Genomic DNA, 18,701 nt, shown 5'->3' with positions numbered 1-18,701 from the left:
TTTTTATTCAACGAAAATTAAAGTATATTATAGTATTAAATTCACATTGTTGTCAAGTTTTCAAAGTCTCAACCATATATTTCTTTCTTTGGCAGTTTTGTATTTTCTATGTATGTAGTAAAACAAGTTTGACTTTTTGGATGCACGCTTCGAACTAGGACTGGGCCTGAGAATTTCGGAACTTCATGCAAAATAAATAAATTTTGATGATACAAATTTAGAGACCAAAATAAATATGTTATTTATAATCCATTAAATTTTGAAACAAAAGAAAAAATGAAAATATTTCAGAATGGAACGGAACATGTTTAAAAAGGACGGACGAGATTTCTGCAACTCTTTCGAAATTTAGCTAATTATAATTAGACATGATTATGTAAAGAATCTGTAAGAGTTGGTGTTTAAGATTTTAATATAAAAACAGACCAAATTGGAAAAGATTTTGAAAAACGTGTGATGTTGCTGAATAAAGATGGGGTTATATTAGGTAACACATCAATATGATAGCTATCTTATACAGAAAAGCATAAATTAGTGCATTATTCACACATTCATTATATTCAGTAAGTAATCTTTATGAATTTCATTTTTTAATAATATAAAATCTGTTTTGTTTTCTTAAATATAAATACACTTTTAATGTTTTAATCCTTGTTCACTATATAAACAAGTGATATTTGGAAGTAAATTACATAGATGCAAAATTGTCTAAATACACATTTTCTCATTTTACCTTTCTAGATTTTTTTTTTAAAACCTTTCTAGATTATTAATAATAAGAATGATAAATTTTTAATTGTTTCCAGTGGGAAAAATATTATGGGAACTTTAAAAGAACTTAAGAAGAAGATGAGATGAAGCACAAGACCCAAATAAAAAGTTGATTTTTGTCATTATACGACGGAGAAAGTGGATAAAGTCTCTTCCTTTTTATCCAACCACCGTCGATTAACCCTCGCCGGAGACAAACCCATCTCCTCTCTCTTCCGGTTAAATCAAAGAGAGTTAGTTGTGGACAGAGAAGGTTGGTTCGGTTCCTCCCATTCTCTCTCTCTCTCTCTCCTCGCCCAAGTATGGTGAGAGTTAGTAATTAGCAGTAATGGTAAAGAGCAACAGACTTTCTCTCTCTTCATCTGTCCACAAAACCCCATTAAAACCCCATCAGTTACACAATTTCTAAAGAGAGAGAAAGAGAGAGTTTGGGAATCTGTAATGAATGTGCAGAAAAGAGTTAGGAGAGAAAGCACTAATGGCGGGCTTGATGTGATAAGCTTAGAGATATAGATTATCTCTATAGGGTGGCTCTGTAGAGTCTAAAAAGAGACATCTTTTACGGCTTAATTCAATTATTTATTGCCTTAAAAAATCAAAAACTCTTTTCACCTCCCGTAATCATCGCCTCTGCATCTTTCTTCCAGATTCTCTTCCGTTTCTTTTTTTTCTTCTTCTTTTAATCTCTTTTTTTCTTTGGTGGGTTTAGAAAAGTTCGAAACTTTTTATTTGTTTGTTCTATCTTCTCTACTGGGTCTGCGTTAATGGCGACAGTGGCGTAAATGGACCATTAACAACACTTTGTGGTTGGGTGAAAATAGAGAGAGATAAATAAAAGAAAAGTTTTTTTAAGTATTGTACTGTTGTCTTCTTTGTCTCGACGTTTGTAATAAAAAGATGAGTTTCGTCGGCGGCGTCGGTGGAAGTGGAAGCGGCGGAGGAGACGGTGGTGGTGGTAGTGGTAGCCAACATCACGACGGGTCTGAAACTGATAAGAAGAAGAAACGTTACCATCGTCACACCGCTCAACAGATTCAACGCCTTGAATCGTAATTTTCTTCTCTCTCTCTGTCTCTCTTGTTTTTTTTTGTTCAGACACTTATAATTGTTGTCTCTTCGCAGGAGTTTCAAGGAGTGTCCTCATCCAGATGATAAGCAGAGGAACCAACTCAGCAGAGAATTGGGTTTGGCTCCACGACAAATCAAGTTCTGGTTCCAGAACAGAAGAACTCAGCTCAAGGTTCTCTTGTCTTAATATCTCTCTTTTGTCTGATTAAAATGTTGTCTGAATAAGATTTGTTGTTACTGTCTCTGTAGGCGCAACATGAGAGAGCAGATAACAATGCACTAAAGGCAGAAAATGACAAGATTCGATGCGAGAACATAGCCATCAGAGAAGCTATCAAGCATGCCATATGCCCAAACTGTGGAAGTCCTCCCGTTAATGAAGATCCTTACTTTGATGAACACAAGCTTCGGATCGAAAATGCACATCTTAGAGACGACGTTTGTTTTGTTTTTATCCATTATGGTTTTGATGATTCATCTCTAAATCTGATCTTTTATTGCACAGCTTGAAAGAATGTCAACGGTTGCATCAAAGTACATGGGAAGACCAATCTCCTCCCACCTCTCAACGCTGCATCCACTCCACATCTCACCATTAGATCTGTCCATGACTGGTCCTTCGCTGGATTTTGATCTTCTTCCGGGAAGCTCTATGCATTCTCAGCCTAATAACTTGGCTACTATATCAGACATGGACAAGCCTCTCATGAACGACATTGCTTTGACTGCGATGGAAGAGCTGCTTAGGCTTTTCAACACAAACGAACCTCTCTGGACTAGAGGAGATGGCGGGAGAGAGATTCTTGATCTTGGAAGCTATGAGAATCTTTTTCCAAGATCAGGTAACCGAGGGAAGAACCATAACGTTAGAACCGAGGCGTCTAGGTCTTCTGGTATTGTTTTCATGAATGCTATGACGCTTGTCGACATGTTCATGGATGGTGTAAGTAGCTGAAACCTCTATCCTCCTCCATCCTCCTCCTCACAAATGGTGGCAGCATTTTGTTTTTTTTTTTGTATTCACAGGTCAAGTGGGGAGAGCTCTTTCCTTGTATAGTTGCATCATCTAAAACACTTGCAGTGGTGTCTTCAGGAATGGGAGGTACCCATGAGGGTGCATTGCATTTGGTAAAGCTGTTAGCACTCTTCTTACTTCATTAGGATTTTTAAGTTTCCTCATATGTACTCCCATTAAATGAATGTTGAATCAATAGAAGTTTGAATGTTCAAAAAATCGCTAGGCGGTATTTAGACACTTTGTAGAGAATTATTATTACTTAAGCAGACGCCTAGACCGATTTTTTTTTTTAAATTGTTATATAAAATCGTTTAGTTTATGCCTAATTTGCCGTCTAGGCGGGTTGCCTAGACTGATTTTAGAACTACACATCGCTAAATCAAAACTACACATTACTTCTTTAGGATTTTTAAGTTTCCTCATATGTAATAAGAACGTTGTTTGGCTTGGTTTGTGTTAGATGTATGAAGAAATGGCAGTGCTTTCTCCATCAGTAGCAACACGCGAGTTCTGTGAGCTACGCTACTGTCAGATGATTGAACAAGGAAGCTGGATTGTTGTAAATGTCTCATATCATCTTCCTCAGTTTGTGTCTCAGTCTTCTCACTCCTATAAGTTTCCTTCTGGATGCTTGATTCAGGACATGCCTAATGGATACTCCAAGGTTTGGTTCTTTTTCTGCTCTCTTACTAACTAATGTTTCATGTTTAGCATCTCTATCTTTATTGATGGTTTTTGTTAACAGGTTACTTGGGTTGAACATGTTGAAACTGAAGAAAAAGAACAGACTCATGAGCTCTACAGAGAAGTGATTCACAAAGGGATTGCTTTTGGAGCTGAAAGATGGGTTACCACTTTACAGAGAATGTGTGAAAGATTTGCTTCTCTGTTGGCACCAGCAACTTCATCCCGTGATCTCGGTGGAGGTAACTGAATGTTGAATCAATATAGTTTGAATGTTCGAAAAATCAATAGGTGGTAATTAGACGCTTTATAGAGAATTATTACTTAGGAGGGCGCGCAGACCGATTTTTTTAAAGGGCTAGACAGATTTTGTTAAAAAAATCGTCTAATAAAATAATTTCGTTTAATGCCGATTTTTTGAAGGCCTAGACCGATTTTAAGAACTACACATTGCTAATTTAGTTTTTGAAAGCCCAATTAAACCTTTTTGAGCAACATTTTGCAGTGATTCCATCGCCGGAAGGGAAGAGAAGCATGATGAGACTTGCTCATAGAATGGTTAGCAACTACTGTATAAGTGTCAGCAGATCTAACAACACTCACTCAGCAGTTGTTGCTGAACTAAACGAAGTTGGTGTCCGTGTGACTGCACATAAGAGCCCTGAACCAAACGGCACTATCTTATGCGCAGCTACCACCTTCTGGCTCCCAAACTCTCCTCAAAGCGTCTTTAATTTCCTGAAAGACGAAAGAACACGTCCTCAGGTAAACACACAACACACAACTTCATAAGTAAAAAGAGTAATCCACTATGTGTATGATAATGTTTCTTTGTTGTTGGTGTATTAGTGGGATGTTCTTTCAAATAGAAACGCAGTGCAAGAAGTTGCTCACATTGCAAACGTATCACATCCTGGTTGCTGCATATCGGTTCTACGTGTAAGCCTCTACTTCTTGCTCAATATCTTCCGCACCATTCACAGTTTCTTAGCTAATGGAAGTTCCATTTCCCTTGTTATTAGGCATCAAATGCATCACAGTCACAGAGTAACAACATGTTGATTCTACAAGAAACATCAATAGACTCATCAGGAGCACTAGTGGTGTACAGTCCAGTGGATTTACCAGCATTGAACATCGCAATGAGCGGTGATGATACTTCTTACATTCCCCTCTTGTCCTCAGGCTTCGCAATCTCACCAGACGGAAACCACAGTAGCTCAACCACTGAGCAAGGAGGAGGAGCCTCAACGTCAAGCGGTTTTGGTGGAGGAGGGTCGTTGATAACAGTTGGGTTTCAGATAATGGTTAGCAACTTACCGTCGGCAAAACTAAACATGGAGTCGGTGGAGACGGTTAATAACCTGATTGGAACCACTGTGCATCAAATTAAAACCGGTTTGAACAACTGTCCTAGTGGTTCAACTACAGCTTGATAGTATCATTAAAGGCTCTTTGTGCTTTCTTCTGGGTGTGTCTCTTTCTCTTCAATGATGGAACAGAGGAGATAATTAAAGTCTTTCTTCTTTGTCTTCAATGCCAGAGAGAGAGAGAAGAAAGAACATTAACTCCGATTGTTCTGCTCTGCTTATGTTGGTGCTGTTCTTGGACAAACCTCATTAAACAACCAGCTGGATCCTTCTCTCTTTATCATTGTTTTTTTTTAAATTCTTTTAATGGATTTTAGGTGTTTTTATTTATTTATCGTTTTGGTTAGAAACTGGAAGTCAAGAACGCACCATGCAACTGTGACTTTCTTTGTATGGTTCGGGCATTGACTTCTATTGCAAAGTTATTTTGTTTTCTTTACAGTAAAAGCTTTAAACTTTGTTCATCCTCTCCATTAAATGGTCTGTTAATCTTCCCTATTTGATCAAAGTGTGTTGGTTGATCTAAACGTGGTTATGGGTGTTGATAGAAAAAGAAAGTGAGGTTAGGTGATGAACAGAAATCTGACAAAGTTAATGACTTTTGGTTGGTTCACTTTTAATGGAAACTGTTTTCGTACAGACCAAAACCCATCACTCCTCTAATAATGGACTAGTTTATGATGATCGAACTTATGGTGAAGATTCATGTCACGTCTTTTGGACGGTTGGACCAAAAAAAACTTCGAACGTGCGGTTTTGTTTTTCTGTTTATTATGGATTTGTTTCTCCTTATTATGGTTTATAAAACTATTTTTTTTTTAATTATTTTCAAATGATTGTTTTAGATTGTTGGTTCAGTTTTGTATTTAATTGTGAACAAATTTTCCTTGTAGGGTTTGATGTATAAATATGTAGTAAATGTATTTTCTATCGTAAATAAGGGTCCATGCCAATAAAGGAGGATACTTGACGTTTCTTAGGATTCTTATTTTTTTTCCACAATAATAATTTTCAGACAAAAATTAATCAGATAATTATTCTCTATCTATTGTGAATTATTGAAAATTATTATTACTCGAATTAGCTGGTTAAGGTATCAGCTTCACCACGTCATAACTTTATTAAAAAACTCCATATACGTAGTATGAATTTAAAATTGAGTAGATGATACATAAATAAAAGTGAAGGTGACATTAAATAAATCTCTTACTTGTACATATAATGTTTGCAAATTTAATGAGTTCTCTTCTCCGTTCTTTTAAACACACTGACTATTTTCATGGAATCTATATTTATCAAATATTAAAAGAAAAGTTTTGTTTTCAAATACTGAAAAGAACACTTTCCAGTATTCATTTCCTGATAATTATCATTTTCCCTATAAAAATAATAGAAGTGAGTATTGGGCTAAGAAATATAATGGGCCTGAATATGGGCTAACAATAAAACGTAATGGAGGAAGTCAGACAGCCAAAAATCAAATTTTGATCGAACAATCTGTTTCATCCTCGTTCGATTTCGTCATCCTCCTTTCGAACCTCTCCTGAGAAATCTCTTCTGCACAAATTGTAATGCGAGAGAGCTTATCTTAGTGTATTCTTTTGTATGTGTACTGTTCATTCAAATGTGTGCTGTATTGATTGTTGTGGAATCTAGATAGGAAAGTTAATCTCTTTCTTTAGAATTGATGTATGTTTTAAGTGATTCTTCTATATTTGGGATAAAATGCCCCGGCGGGGATAAAATGCCCCCGCCTACATTTTTCTGGTTATTTGCATTTAGATGCAAGAGGTGTTGTATTTAGAACATGAAACTAAGAGAAGAAGATGAGCTGAATAGTTTTTCTTTTTCTGTAAATGAAGAATTACATAAGCTTAAATAGAAACTGAAGATAACAAACTAGCGTACAAGTCTCAGCGCCTAACTACTCTGATCCTAATAATTAGGATGACTTATTCAGCAAGAAACAACTAAAAACGAAAACAAACTTATCCCTCAAGTCTCGGAACTACTCAACGACCAAGTCATATGCTTCAATCCCTCCCTTAAACTGCAAACACTCTGTTTCAGTTTACTTCTTCCTTTGGACCAACACCTAACATCTTCCTTAACTTCTCGAACACGTCCAACTTCACCGGCTTTGTCATGATATCTGATATCTGTTCTTGCGTGGAACAATAGTCCAAATTGATCACACCTTCACTGACAAGTTCACGCAAGAAATGATACCTTACGCTGATATGCTTGCTTTTCCCATGTAGCACTGGATTCCTTGAAAGCTTGATTGCAGAGCTGTTGTCACAGAACATAGTTATACCTTCTTCTTGATCTAATCCAATTTCACTGAGTACATTCTTCAACCAAACAGCTTGACACGCCCCATAAGCTGCAGATACATACTCTGCTTCAGTAGTGGAGAGTGTGACAATGGGCTGCTTCTTTGATGCCCACGAGACAGCTCCACCACTCCACATGAAAGTATACCCTGAAGTACTTTTTCTATCGTCCTCATCACCCGCATAGTCACTATCCACATAGCCAACTAGACTCGCATTCCCACCTCTTTTGTACTGAATACCATACTCTCGAGTTCCTTGGACATACCTCAAGATCCTTTTTGCTGCAGACAGGTGTGATTCTCCAGGTTTCTCCATATACCTGCTCACTAGGTTGACGGAGTAGATGAGATCTGGCCTTGTAGCAGTTAAGTATCTGAGACTTCCCACCAGTTGCTTGAACGAAGTAGGATCGATGCTGGTTCTATCTCCATCTTTGGTTAGTTTGTTACCAGGAACCATTGGGTTTCTCACCGCATTGCACTCCTCCATACCGAACTTCTTCAGTATGTCCTCTGCATACTTCTTTTGACTAATGAAAATGCCATGATCATCTTGAATAACTTCCACTCCGAGAAAGTATTTCATCTGTCCAAGATCAGTCATGGCAAATTCGTTTTCCATGGAGGCTTTAAACCTTTTGAGAAGCTCACCCGAGTTACTTGTATATATCAAATCATCAACATAAAGACTGATGATAAGAATACCTTCCTTCTCAGTCTTCACAAACAGGGTATGCTCGCAGTAGCATTTCTGGAAGCCTTCTTTGACAAAGTAACCTTCAATCCTGCTATACCATGCTCTTGGAGCTTGTCTTAGACCATACAAGGCTTTGTTTAACTTGTACACCTTCCCTTCTTCTTCTCTGCACTCGAAGCCCTTAGGTTGCTCAACGTACACGTCTTCATTTAGGTCTCCGTGAAGAAATGCACTCTTTACGTCAAGCTGTTGAACTACCCACCCTTGTTGAGCCGCCAAACCAAGAATCAACCTTATTGTGTCCCATCTTGCCACAGGTGCGAAGACCTCATGAAAATCAATGCCATGGGTTTGATGAAAGCCCTTTGCTACAAGTCTTGCCTTGAACTTGTCTATGTCTCCTTTCTCGTTGAACTTGGTTTTAAAAATCCATTTCACCCCAATCACCTTAGCACCGTCTGGCAAGTCTACCAACTCCCAAGTGTTGTTATCGTTGATAGACTTTATCTCTGCCTCCATTGCCTTCCTCCATTTCTCTTCTTTTATAGCTTCCTCAAACTTCTCTGGATCATCTTCTCCAATGAACAGAGCCATGAGCTCTGCCTCGCCTTCTTCAATGATCATACTCAGTCCTTCACAGACGTAATCTTTCATCCAAGTTGGTCTTTGTATGTTTCTACCAGCTCTGTTTGATCCAACTGCTCTTGTTTCTTCGTTCGTAACTACTTGTTCACCAGTTTGATCGGCTTCTGCAACTTCTTCTTCTTCACCGCGAGTCTCTAGTGGTTCTTCTCTGCCCACAGCCTCAGTACCCACAGCTTCTGTCTCTTCTTCTATCTCAGCGATATCTTTCAAGACTTCATCATCATCAGGTTTCTCTTCCCAATTCCACATCTTTTCTTCATCGAACCTTACGTCTTTACTGATGATGATCTTCTTTGTAGTGGGATCATAGAGACGGTACGCCTTTGACTCCTTACTTACCCCAAACATTACGCACTTAACACTCTTCTCTTCTAGCTTGGTTCTCTTCTCATATGGGATCATGGCGTAGGCTAGACATCCAAACACTCGGAGATGTTCCACTGACGGTTTGTGCTTGCTCCATGCTTCTGACGGAGTGACTTCTCCCAGTATTGCCGTTGGACTTCGGTTCAGAATGTGGACTGCATACTGCGTCGCCTCAGGCCAGAACCTCAGTGGAACTTTCATTCCAAATAGCATACACCTCACCATGTTCATAATGCTTCTGTTCTTCCTCTCTGCGATGCCATTTTGCTGAGGTGTATAAGCCGCAGTGAGTTGTCTTTTGATACCGTTGTCAACACAGAAGTCTTGGAAGGCCCTTGAGTTGTACTCTCCACCCCTATCGGTTCTCAGACAGATTAACCACTCTCCTGTTTCTCTTTCTGCCGCCACCTTAAAGTCCTTAAACACTCTTAACGCCTCTGATTTCTCATTGAGAAAATATGTCCAACATTTTCTACTAAAGTCGTCAATGAAGTTTATGATGTACCTCTTCCCACTCTCTGAGATTGGTGAGATAGGACCACAGATGTCACTGTGTACCAGCTCCAGGTTCTTCTTTGATCTCCACTCACTGCGTTTTGGTATGTTTGCTCGATTTGAAAGTATACCCTGAAGTACTTTTTCTATCGTCCTCATCACCCGCATAGTCACTATCCACATAGCCAACTAGACTCGCATTCCCACCTCTTTTGTACTGAATACCATACTCTCGAGTTCCTTGGACATACCTCAAGATCCTTTTTGCTGCAGACAGGTGTGATTCTCCAGGTTTCTCCATATACCTGCTCACTAGGTTGACGGAGTAGATGAGATCTGGCCTTGTAGCAGTTAAGTATCTGAGACTTCCCACCAGTTGCTTGAACGAAGTAGGATCGATGCTGGTTCTATCTCCATCTTTGGTTAGTTTGTTACCAGGAACCATTGGGTTTCTCACCGCATTGCACTCCTCCATACCGAACTTCTTCAGTATGTCCTCTGCATACTTCTTTTGACTAATGAAAATGCCATGATCATCTTGAATAACTTCCACTCCGAGAAAGTATTTCATCTGTCCAAGATCAGTCATGGCAAATTCGTTTTCCATGGAGGCTTTAAACCTTTTGAGAAGCTCACCCGAGTTACTTGTATATATCAAATCATCAACATAAAGACTGATGATAAGAATACCTTCCTTCTCAGTCTTCACAAACAGGGTATGCTCGCAGTAGCATTTCTGGAAGCCTTCTTTGACAAAGTAACCTTCAATCCTGCTATACCATGCTCTTGGAGCTTGTCTTAGACCATACAAGGCTTTGTTTAACTTGTACACCTTCCCTTCTTCTTCTCTGCACTCGAAGCCCTTAGGTTGCTCAACGTACACGTCTTCATTTAGGTCTCCGTTAAGAAATGCACTCTTTACGTCAAGCTGTTGAACTACCCACCCTTGTTGAGCCGCCAAACCAAGAATCAACCTTATTGTGTCCCATCTTGCCACAGGTGCGAAGACCTCATGAAAATCAATGCCATGGGTTTGATGAAAGCCCTTTGCTACAAGTCTTGCCTTGAACTTGTCTATGTCTCCTTTCTCGTTGAACTTGGTTTTAAAAATCCATTTCACCCCAATCACCTTAGCACCGTCTGGCAAGTCTACCAACTCCCAAGTGTTGTTATCGTTGATAGACTTTATCTCTGCCTCCATTGCCTTCCTCCATTTCTCTTCTTTTATAGCCTCCTCAAACTTCTCTGGATCATCTTCTCCAATGAACAGAGCCATGAGCTCTGCCTCGCCTTCTTCAATGATCATACTCAGTCCTTCACAGACGTAATCTTTCATCCAAGTTGGTCTTTGTATGTTTCTACCAGCTCTGTTTGATCCAACTGCTCTTGTTTCTTCGTTCGTAACTACTTGTTCACCAGTTTGATCGGCTTCTGCAACTTCTTCTTCTTCACCGCGAGTCTCTAGTGGTTCTTCTCTGCCCACAGCCTCAGTACCCACAGCTTCTGTCTCTTCTTCTATCTCAGCGATATCTTTCAAGACTTCATCATCATCAGGTTTCTCTTCCCAATTCCACATCTTTTCTTCATCGAACCTTACGTCTTTACTGATGATGATCTTCTTTGTAGTGGGATCATAGAGACGGTACGCCTTTGACTCCTTACTTACCCCAAACATTACGCACTTAACGCTCTTTTCTTCTAGCTTGGTTCTCTTCTCATATGGGATCATGGCGTAGGCTAGACATCCAAACACTCGGAGATGTTCCACTGACGGTTTGTGCTTGCTCCATGCTTCTGACGGAGTGACTTCTCCCAGTATTGCCGTTGGACTTCGGTTCAGAATGTGGACTGCATACTGCGTCGCCTCAGGCCAGAACCTCAGTGGAACTTTCATTCCAAATAGCATACACCTCACCATGTTCATAATGCTTCTGTTCTTCCTCTCTGCGATGCCATTTTGCTGAGGTGTATAAGCCGCAGTGAGTTGTCTTTTGATACCGTTGTCAACACAGAAGTCTTGGAAGGCCCTTGAGTTGTACTCTCCTCCGGCATCTCTTCTCCAAGATTCCTCATATCGTTGGCCACCATCATCACTCTAGCGAAGTAGTCTGTGATGGTATCTCCTTCTTTCATCTCTAGCACCTCAAAGTTCCTTCGTAGCCTCTGGGGTTGAGCGCTTTGAACTCTCTTGTTCCCTTGATACTTCACCTTCATGGACTCCCAGATATCCTTGGAAGTATCCTTCTTTGCGATCGTCTTCAAGATGGATTTGTCGATAGATGAAAAGAGATAGTTCTTCACCTTCAAGTCCTTCAGCTTCTGTTCTGCGATCTCTGTCTGTTGTGCCTCCGTCAGGATCGCGTTTCTCTCCGTTTGAGTCACTCCTGTCTCGATGAGTTCCCACCATTCCTTGGACCTCAACAAATTCTCCATGAGCATAGCCCAATGCTCATAATCACCATCAAACTTAGGAATGCTCAGTGACCTATCTTTCTCACTCATTTTGATCTCTCTTTTGTTTCTCACAGCAGCTCGTTTACTCAATTAAGATAAGAGCTCTGATACCACTTGTTGTATTTAGAACATGAAACTAAGAGAAGAAGATGAGCTGAATAGTTTTCTTATTTGATAAATGAAGAATTACATAAGCTTAAATAGAAACTGAAGATAACAAACTAGCGTACAAGTCTCAGCGCCTAACTACTCTGATCCTAATAATTAGGATGACTTATTCAGCAAGAAACAACTAAAAACGAAAACAAACTTATCCCTCAAGTCTCGGAACTACTCAACGACCAAGTCATATGCTTCAAGAGGTTGCTGGTGAGCGTGGAGGCTATCTTCATGGACGTGGCGGTACTAGTTTCTCATCTCTTTTTTGAGATTGTTTCATTATCATTAAGTTTTGTTTTGTTTTTGTCTGTAGCTTTGGACAGCGACGGCTTACTTTATCTAAAAGAGCAGATGGAAGCAGAGGATGATGCAGAACGCCTTCTTAGACGAACTGAGAAACGTGCTTTTGCTGCCTTCAAAATATCCTTTCTTGTTTGTTTTACTGTCTATGCCTTTCAAAACCTTTTTCTTTTGATCTTTCTTGACCATAAATCACAAAGCTGCAACCCAAGCAGATTCGTCTCCAGCAGCCATTCCCTTGCCACTTCGTGTTGAGCCTAAACCAAAGAGTCGTATCAGATAGCAATGTCTCTTTCTTTTCTAGCTCTTAAAAATTGCTCGAACCATGAACTGGGGTTTGAATATGTTACCAATGTTTTTGTTATTACGATGGCAGGCAGCAAGATTTACTGAAAAAGGTCGTAGAGGTTAAACCAAAACGTCCCAAAATCTCAACACCGTCAACTCCCAGCTTATCACCTCCCATTAGAAGCGACAGAGGCTCAACAGATGCTAAGGTTAACACAGTGTTGAAGAAACAGGACAGACCCAAGGAGCAACCTGGAGCTGACCCAAATGACGGCAAAGGAACTGAAAGCAAGGGGCAAGGTAATGCTTCTTCGAAAGGCTTGTTGGGTTTAGCGTATGATAGTTCAGATGACGAAGACTGATAGGAGTTATGAAGGTTCTATCTCCCTTTTAGTCTTCTCGCCTTTTGTTTTGTTGTTATGTCAGAAAACTGACAAGGTTTTGTAGCTTTAGGATTCAAAACAGCTTGCACCTGTTGTAATTGTTGAAACCAAACTGGTTTCTTGGAGCTTGAAACAGAGAATAGAATGAATATGATTTACAAAACCATACGGTTTCAATGTTACGTCCATGAAGAAATATGTGAATAGAAAGTCCATTGTTCTATGTGTTTAGTGTGGAGTCTTTAGTGTACAGAGTAGTAAGTTGGATTGGAGTGACTTTGGAGTTAAAACACTATTATGCAAATCTGGAGTTACAATAATGACAACAAAAATCACTTGCGTTTTAACAGTGAATATACATATCATTACAAAGAGATAGATCTACAAAAGTGAAGATTGTTGGGTTGGTTATTGACATTGAGGAGGATCTTTCTCCCGTCTGTTCAACTGGATCTTGAATCCATTCACTAGACGAGCAGAAGGGAAGAAGGAGATACGATCTTCCTCAAGTTGTGTCCACCTGTATGTAGTGATGAAGAAATGCAGAAAGAGAGCTATCTGAAGGCGAGCCAGCTCTGCTCCTGGACAAAACCGAGTTCCTCCACCAAATGGGCTATAGTAAGGACTCGTTCTCCAGTTCCTCTTTTGCTGCATTCACAGCAATGGATATTATTAGCTTCCAGACTGATACTTTCAATGTCAAAAGACAGTTTAAGAGAACCTGAGTTTCAGGGTCAAGCCACCGCCATGGATTGAAGGAAAGACTTTCCTTGTAATAGCTCTCGTCTAAGTGCACTGCTGATAGAAAAGGAACCACGAAGCATCCCTTGGGGATCACGTAATCTGCTCAGAGCCAGAAAGAGTTGAGTTTTAGACCAGGTTTCTGCTGCATGTACCATAAAAACAAAGACGCTATCACATACCTTGATATGAGACATCTTCTTTAGCCTCTCTCATTAGCCATATTGCAATCCCACCAAGCCTGAGTGTTTCATCTATTACCTGTTGAGAAACCAAGAAATTTTCCAGTTGAGTTATTTAGCATCTAAGATGACAAGCAGGAAACTCTTCTGAGCTTCTTGATTTGACTTACACATTGAGTGAAGTCCATTGTCTTGTAATCTTGCCATGTTAGTGTTTCTCCCGCAAGTTTCTCGTGTTCCTCCTGCTCATTTACATAAGGTAAACAAACACAGAGAACCAAGAGGAAGTAATCTGTTATCACCAAACCGAGATATTACCAGGATTTGGGTCATTGCCTTAGGACAGTGAGTGAGGAAGTAAACCGCAAACAGCATTGTTTTCGCTGTAGTTTCATTTCCAGCAAACATAAGATTGATGATGAAATCTGCCATTGATTCATTTGGTAAGCTTTCTTCTTCTAGCAACCTTCCAAGTACACCGTTCCCAGCAGTATCTGCCTCTTTGCTATGCACCAGCTTCTCTACCGTCTTGTTTATCTTCCTTATGATCTCCTTTCTTGCCTGAACATGAAACAAGAACACTCTCAGGAAAAGACCAACCATTGGTTTTGTTTTATCTGATCATTACCTTCATGGCTTTGTAGTAAGTGAAGCCAGGCAAGTTGATAGGAACAGAGAGACATCCATCAACAAAATCAGAGAAAAGCTGAGACATTTCATCTACTTCTGATTCGCTCGACACTCCAATAAGTTGGTTAACCATAAGATGAATCGCAACCTGAAGAACAGAACCAAACAACGATCATAAATCAAGAAACCTCCAAGGCTTTCTTCTTCTTGTTCTACTTCAATCACTTGCCTTTCTGCAGACATCTTGGAGAAGGACAACTTCACCGTCCTTGAAGTTACTCAACGTCTGAAGCATAACCGCGGGGATATCCTCAAGGAAATGAGTCTTGAGCTGGTCTTGACGCATCATGCTCGATGCGATTGAGTGAAGGCGTCTCTGTTGTTCTCCATGGACAGTTATGATTCCATCTTTTCCCACCAAATCCCTGAAAGACTTCGGATAACTAGACTGAAACAGCTTGCCTTCGTTCTGCATTATGAACCTGTTAAACGCCGGGTCTGCTGATACCACGGCCCATTTCCCAAACAAGCTACATGAAAATATCCGCCCATACCTGTTAAACCCCAAAACAGAGCATTACAAAACAGAGCATTTCAAAACAGAGTATTTCAAAACAGAGTATTTCAAAACAGAGCATTTGGAAACAGAGCATTGCAAAACAGAGTTTATTATTCATGCAAGTTTTGATTTTTCTTGCGTAGAAGATGGTTTTGATGATATACGGAGATAAATTTAGAACCTTTTGACTTGTTTCTCGACGAAGCTGGAAGGATGAGAGCCGGAAACGGCATTGAGCCAAGCTATGGTGTCTCCGATCAAAGGCCATCCTCTGCTTCCTGGAGGCAGCCTGTGAGGCTCTCTTCTCTTTCGTCTTGTTATCCCCACGAGAAGGAAGATGATGATGCAGGCGAGAAACGTGGTTAATCCAGAAACAGAGAGAAACCAATAGGATTTTCTTGTATGTTCAGCCATTAAAATCAGTTCCTCTGTTGTGTTCTGTCTCGATGTGTGTGGAGAGTTCGTGGAGAGTTAGTTTTTATATAAAGAGTTTACAGCTAAGACTACAGAACGAGTAAGCAGAAACTGAGGAGATTATAAAAATGAAAAGGAAGGTGATAATGTTAAGCATTATAAAAGGATGTAAGAGAGTCGTCGTTGTAGTGTTGCGAGGTTGCTTTGACCCCAAGTAGCCTTTTTTAGGTTGACGTGACGGTGAAGGAATCATTAGGTAAGGTCAAACTTTATGGAGCCACTAAAAAAAAAAAACTGAGTCAAAAAGGTGTGGTTCCGACCCCGCCTAATGGCTAATAATAATGTTTTTTGATATCGTGAGCCACAACAGGAACCACGCGTTTTAGACGCAAACGTGGTCTGTTTGGAGTTTTTAATTGAAACATTTGCATAGTCAAAAATTATTAAGAAAAAGATTTGTATAGTTTTGCGTGCTTTTTTCTTTCGTCTTTTAGTAATTTTGTAAGAAAAATTACAGAAAATATGGTAGGATGCGTATGAAAATATAAGATATGATTATTCTAATGCAACTGGCATTCACATTAGTAGCCAGCAGGAGCCAGCTAATACAATCGTGTGTAAGAAGCGTTGGAACTAAAGCCTCCGAGTCAGCCGGAGGCTCCTGACTTGTTGCTCAATCATACTGTTACACGCTTCACTGTTTACACTTCACAGTTCACACCAATGCTAATTATTGTTTAGCTTTGATTGGAAGCACATTGAGAGACTATATGGGTGCGAGCGACGTTTCTGATAACCAATCAAACGGATGGTCGACACAAGTGCTTCAAAGTTGATTGAACCATGTAGTTAGAAGTCATGATGATAAGAAAAATAACTAATTTTCTCTATAAGACGCAACGTTTTCGATGAGCTGTTGAATTTTCCTAAATTTTGTATACTTTGGATTTACTTTTTTTACTAATACTACTGATTTACCTTTTTTTTTTCATTTTAAGAAATGTATAACTTTAGGATTTTCTAGATAACTTAAGGGATCCTGCATGGTATTGCAAATCATAAAGAAATAGTGACAAGAAACTATATTGCGTTCCTTGGTTAATGAACACGTGGTAGATTGGTACATACTATACCTTCTGTAGAAAGTTCGATATTATATGCTAACAGTTAGTCTCATAGCTTAACAATAATTGTTTCCTTGAAAAATCTTTACAAAATGACAAAATAGTTGTTACAAATAACATTCTGAGAGGCAAAAAAAAAAACGTGCGTAGATTGAGTGGATATTATTTCTTGATAATCGAAAAAGACCTATAGTCCGATATGAACTTCAATTATTGTCTGGTTACAACTTTATTTCCAACGAGTAGCATTTTTGTTACATAAAGATATGCATACAAAAAGATAAGCTATCTACACACGACACACCACAAACTCTAACCTAATGAAGATGCTTACTCTCTCTTTCATCACTCTCACCGTTCTCTCAGCCGTCTTGGCCGCAGCTTCTGCCGCCAATGCTCTACCAAGCAAAGCAGTCCTAGACATATCAGGACATCCAGTTCAGTCCCATGTCCAATACTACATCATACCGGCTAAGATCGGAACCGGAAGGGGAGGGGGTCTTATCCCTTCAAGCCGAGATGCAAACACACAAGACTCGTGTCTGAATCTCGACATCGTACAGTCATCGTCTCCTTTCGTCTCAGGACTTCCTGTAACTTTCTCTCCACTCAACACCAAAACCAAGCTTGTCCACCTCTCAACTAGTATCAGCCTCGAGTTTGATCCCACGGTTTGGTTATGCCCTGAAACAAAAGTGTGGAGAATCGACCATTCTGTGCAACTCAGGAAGAGCTTTGTAAGCATTGGTGGTGAGAAAGGTAAAGGGAATAGCTTGTTTCAGATTCAAGAAGATGGAGATGCTTACAAGCTTATGTATTGTCCGATTATCTCTTCTGTTACGTGTATCAACGTGGCTTTGGAGATTGATGATCTTGGAGTTCGACGTTTGGTTCTTAGCAATGATCAATCTTTTGCTGTTAAGTTTCAAAGGGCTTATGATGATTCAAACTCCAACTGTCATCTCAAGCCTCGTTGGAGGATGTTCTCTTTGTTCTAAAATGTCAAATAATCCCATCTTGTATTATGGTTGGAGAATGCTTGTGACAATACCAAGTTTGGGATGTATCCAACGGCTTTAGTGTTTCAAAAAAAAAACCCAACGGTTTATATGAAATAAAACATATACACGGTTATTGTATGTATGTTAAGAATGCTTGTTAAAATACCAAGTTTGTGATGTAACCAATGGTTTATAATGGAATTAAACATATGGATATTGTATGAATGTTAAGAAGGCTTGTGGCAATAACATGTTTATGATGTAACTAACGGTTTATATGAAAATAAAACATATGTGGTTATTGTATGTATGTTAAGAATGTGATGACAATACCAAGTTTGTAATGTAACCAGCGGTTTTTATAATAAAACATCTGGTTATATTGTATGTATGTTAATATCTCTGCATAAAATAGAAGTTGCTTGATTATTTGGGTTAAGTATATTTCTATGAACATTTGGGATGAATTGGGTAAAGTATATTTTTGTATGAGAAGTGCTTTACACCATAAATGGTATAAGCAAAGGCTGGTTCCGGGTCCATAGGAAAGATGAGAACTTTAAACCCAAACTCCTCCTACTTAAAAAAAAATATTACTGTAGAAAATCGAACTCATAACCTACTACTGAATATCTTACGTTCAAATAAAGCTACTAAAATACATAATCTATTGATGGCGGGAAGTACAAACTTCCTCAACTTCTTTCCAGAGCCTGCTCTGCTTCCCGTTAGCCATCGTGGTTTGTTTGTTTTACATATTACACTGTATGATGATGACGACACATCACTAAACATTTTGATATTAGGATATTACAAATTGTTAAATGTTATAAAAAGAACTGGAATTTATTTGTATCGCAGGAATTTAAATAAGGGCAAAATTTTATACCCGTAGAAAGAAATAACACTGATACAGAGAAAGAATAGAAGAGAAGTGTTTTTTAGGTGTGCATTATAAACGAACGCAAACGTTCGTATATATAGAAGAAAATTTACTGTGCAAATAGTGCAGCG

At 39.3% G+C, this 18,701-nt stretch overlaps 4 protein-coding genes across 7 annotated transcripts; 3 read left to right on the top strand and 1 right to left on the bottom strand.

The window, feature by feature from the left end:
* Nucleotides 1-857: 857 nt before the first annotated feature.
* On the top strand, nucleotides 858-5,345 carry LOC106301099 (homeobox-leucine zipper protein HDG11-like). The gene is made up of 10 exons (XM_013737419.1): nucleotides 858-1,820; nucleotides 1,894-2,011; nucleotides 2,089-2,277; nucleotides 2,345-2,782; nucleotides 2,866-2,967; nucleotides 3,318-3,521; nucleotides 3,603-3,783; nucleotides 4,047-4,306; nucleotides 4,391-4,480; nucleotides 4,564-5,345. The coding sequence occupies exons 1-10, from the start codon at nucleotides 1,669-1,671 to the stop codon at nucleotides 4,975-4,977; spliced, it is 2,148 nt and encodes a 715-aa protein (XP_013592873.1). The 5' UTR covers nucleotides 858-1,668; the 3' UTR covers nucleotides 4,978-5,345.
* Nucleotides 5,346-6,407: 1,062 nt separating this feature from the next.
* Nucleotides 6,408-13,832, top strand: LOC106297115. Of its 4 annotated transcripts, none has more exons than XR_001261413.1 (6): nucleotides 6,408-6,702; nucleotides 12,269-12,308; nucleotides 12,379-12,465; nucleotides 12,742-12,953; nucleotides 13,387-13,654; nucleotides 13,747-13,832. XR_001261413.1 is itself a non-coding variant. In XM_013733396.1 (2 exons), coding segments are annotated over exons 1-2 (276 nt in total). In that variant the 5' UTR covers nucleotides 12,563-12,650; the 3' UTR covers nucleotides 13,016-13,183. The 4 variants fall into 4 exon arrangements, 1 of the variants encoding a protein (XP_013588850.1); XR_001261411.1 differs by having other exon boundaries at nucleotides 13,743-13,830; XR_001261412.1 differs by having other exon boundaries at nucleotides 12,379-12,497; nucleotides 13,743-13,830.
* Nucleotides 13,287-15,790, bottom strand: LOC106297114 (abietadienol/abietadienal oxidase). Its single transcript, XM_013733395.1, is given in 8 exon segments — nucleotides 13,287-13,684; nucleotides 13,758-13,879; nucleotides 13,960-14,038; nucleotides 14,130-14,201; nucleotides 14,278-14,575; nucleotides 14,577-14,737; nucleotides 14,819-15,143; nucleotides 15,330-15,790. Coding segments are annotated over 8 exon segments (1,530 nt in total). The 5' UTR covers nucleotides 15,563-15,790; the 3' UTR covers nucleotides 13,287-13,444.
* A 1,122-nt stretch (nucleotides 15,791-16,912) lies between these two features.
* On the top strand, nucleotides 16,913-17,912 carry LOC106296630. The gene has a single exon (XM_013732812.1). The coding sequence runs from the start codon at nucleotides 17,007-17,009 to the stop codon at nucleotides 17,682-17,684; it is 678 nt and encodes a 225-aa protein (XP_013588266.1). The 5' UTR covers nucleotides 16,913-17,006; the 3' UTR covers nucleotides 17,685-17,912.
* Nucleotides 17,913-18,701: the final 789 nt, after the last annotated feature.

The sequence above is a fragment of the Brassica oleracea genome, chromosome C6 (genome assembly GCF_000695525.1).
Source record: "Brassica oleracea var. oleracea cultivar TO1000 chromosome C6, BOL, whole genome shotgun sequence".
Taxonomy (NCBI): domain Eukaryota; kingdom Viridiplantae; phylum Streptophyta; class Magnoliopsida; order Brassicales; family Brassicaceae; genus Brassica; species Brassica oleracea.
Note: the sequence above shows the minus strand (reverse complement) of the source record. Positions and strands in the feature narration are given on the sequence as shown.

Excerpts from the sequence above, each read along its gene's own strand:
- LOC106301099 (XM_013737419.1), top strand. The coding sequence starts at position 1,669 with ATGAGTTTCGTCGGCGGCGTCGGTGGAAGTGGAAGCGGCGGAGGAGAC. Across the intron at positions 2,783-2,865 it reads TCGACATGTTCATGGATGGT|GTCAAGTGGGGAGAGCTCTT; the intron begins GTAAGTAGCTGA and ends TTGTATTCACAG. Across the intron at positions 4,481-4,563 it reads GCTGCATATCGGTTCTACGT|GCATCAAATGCATCACAGTC; the intron begins GTAAGCCTCTAC and ends CCTTGTTATTAG.
- LOC106296630 (XM_013732812.1), top strand. The coding sequence starts at position 17,007 with ATGAAGATGCTTACTCTCTCTTTCATCACTCTCACCGTTCTCTCAGCC.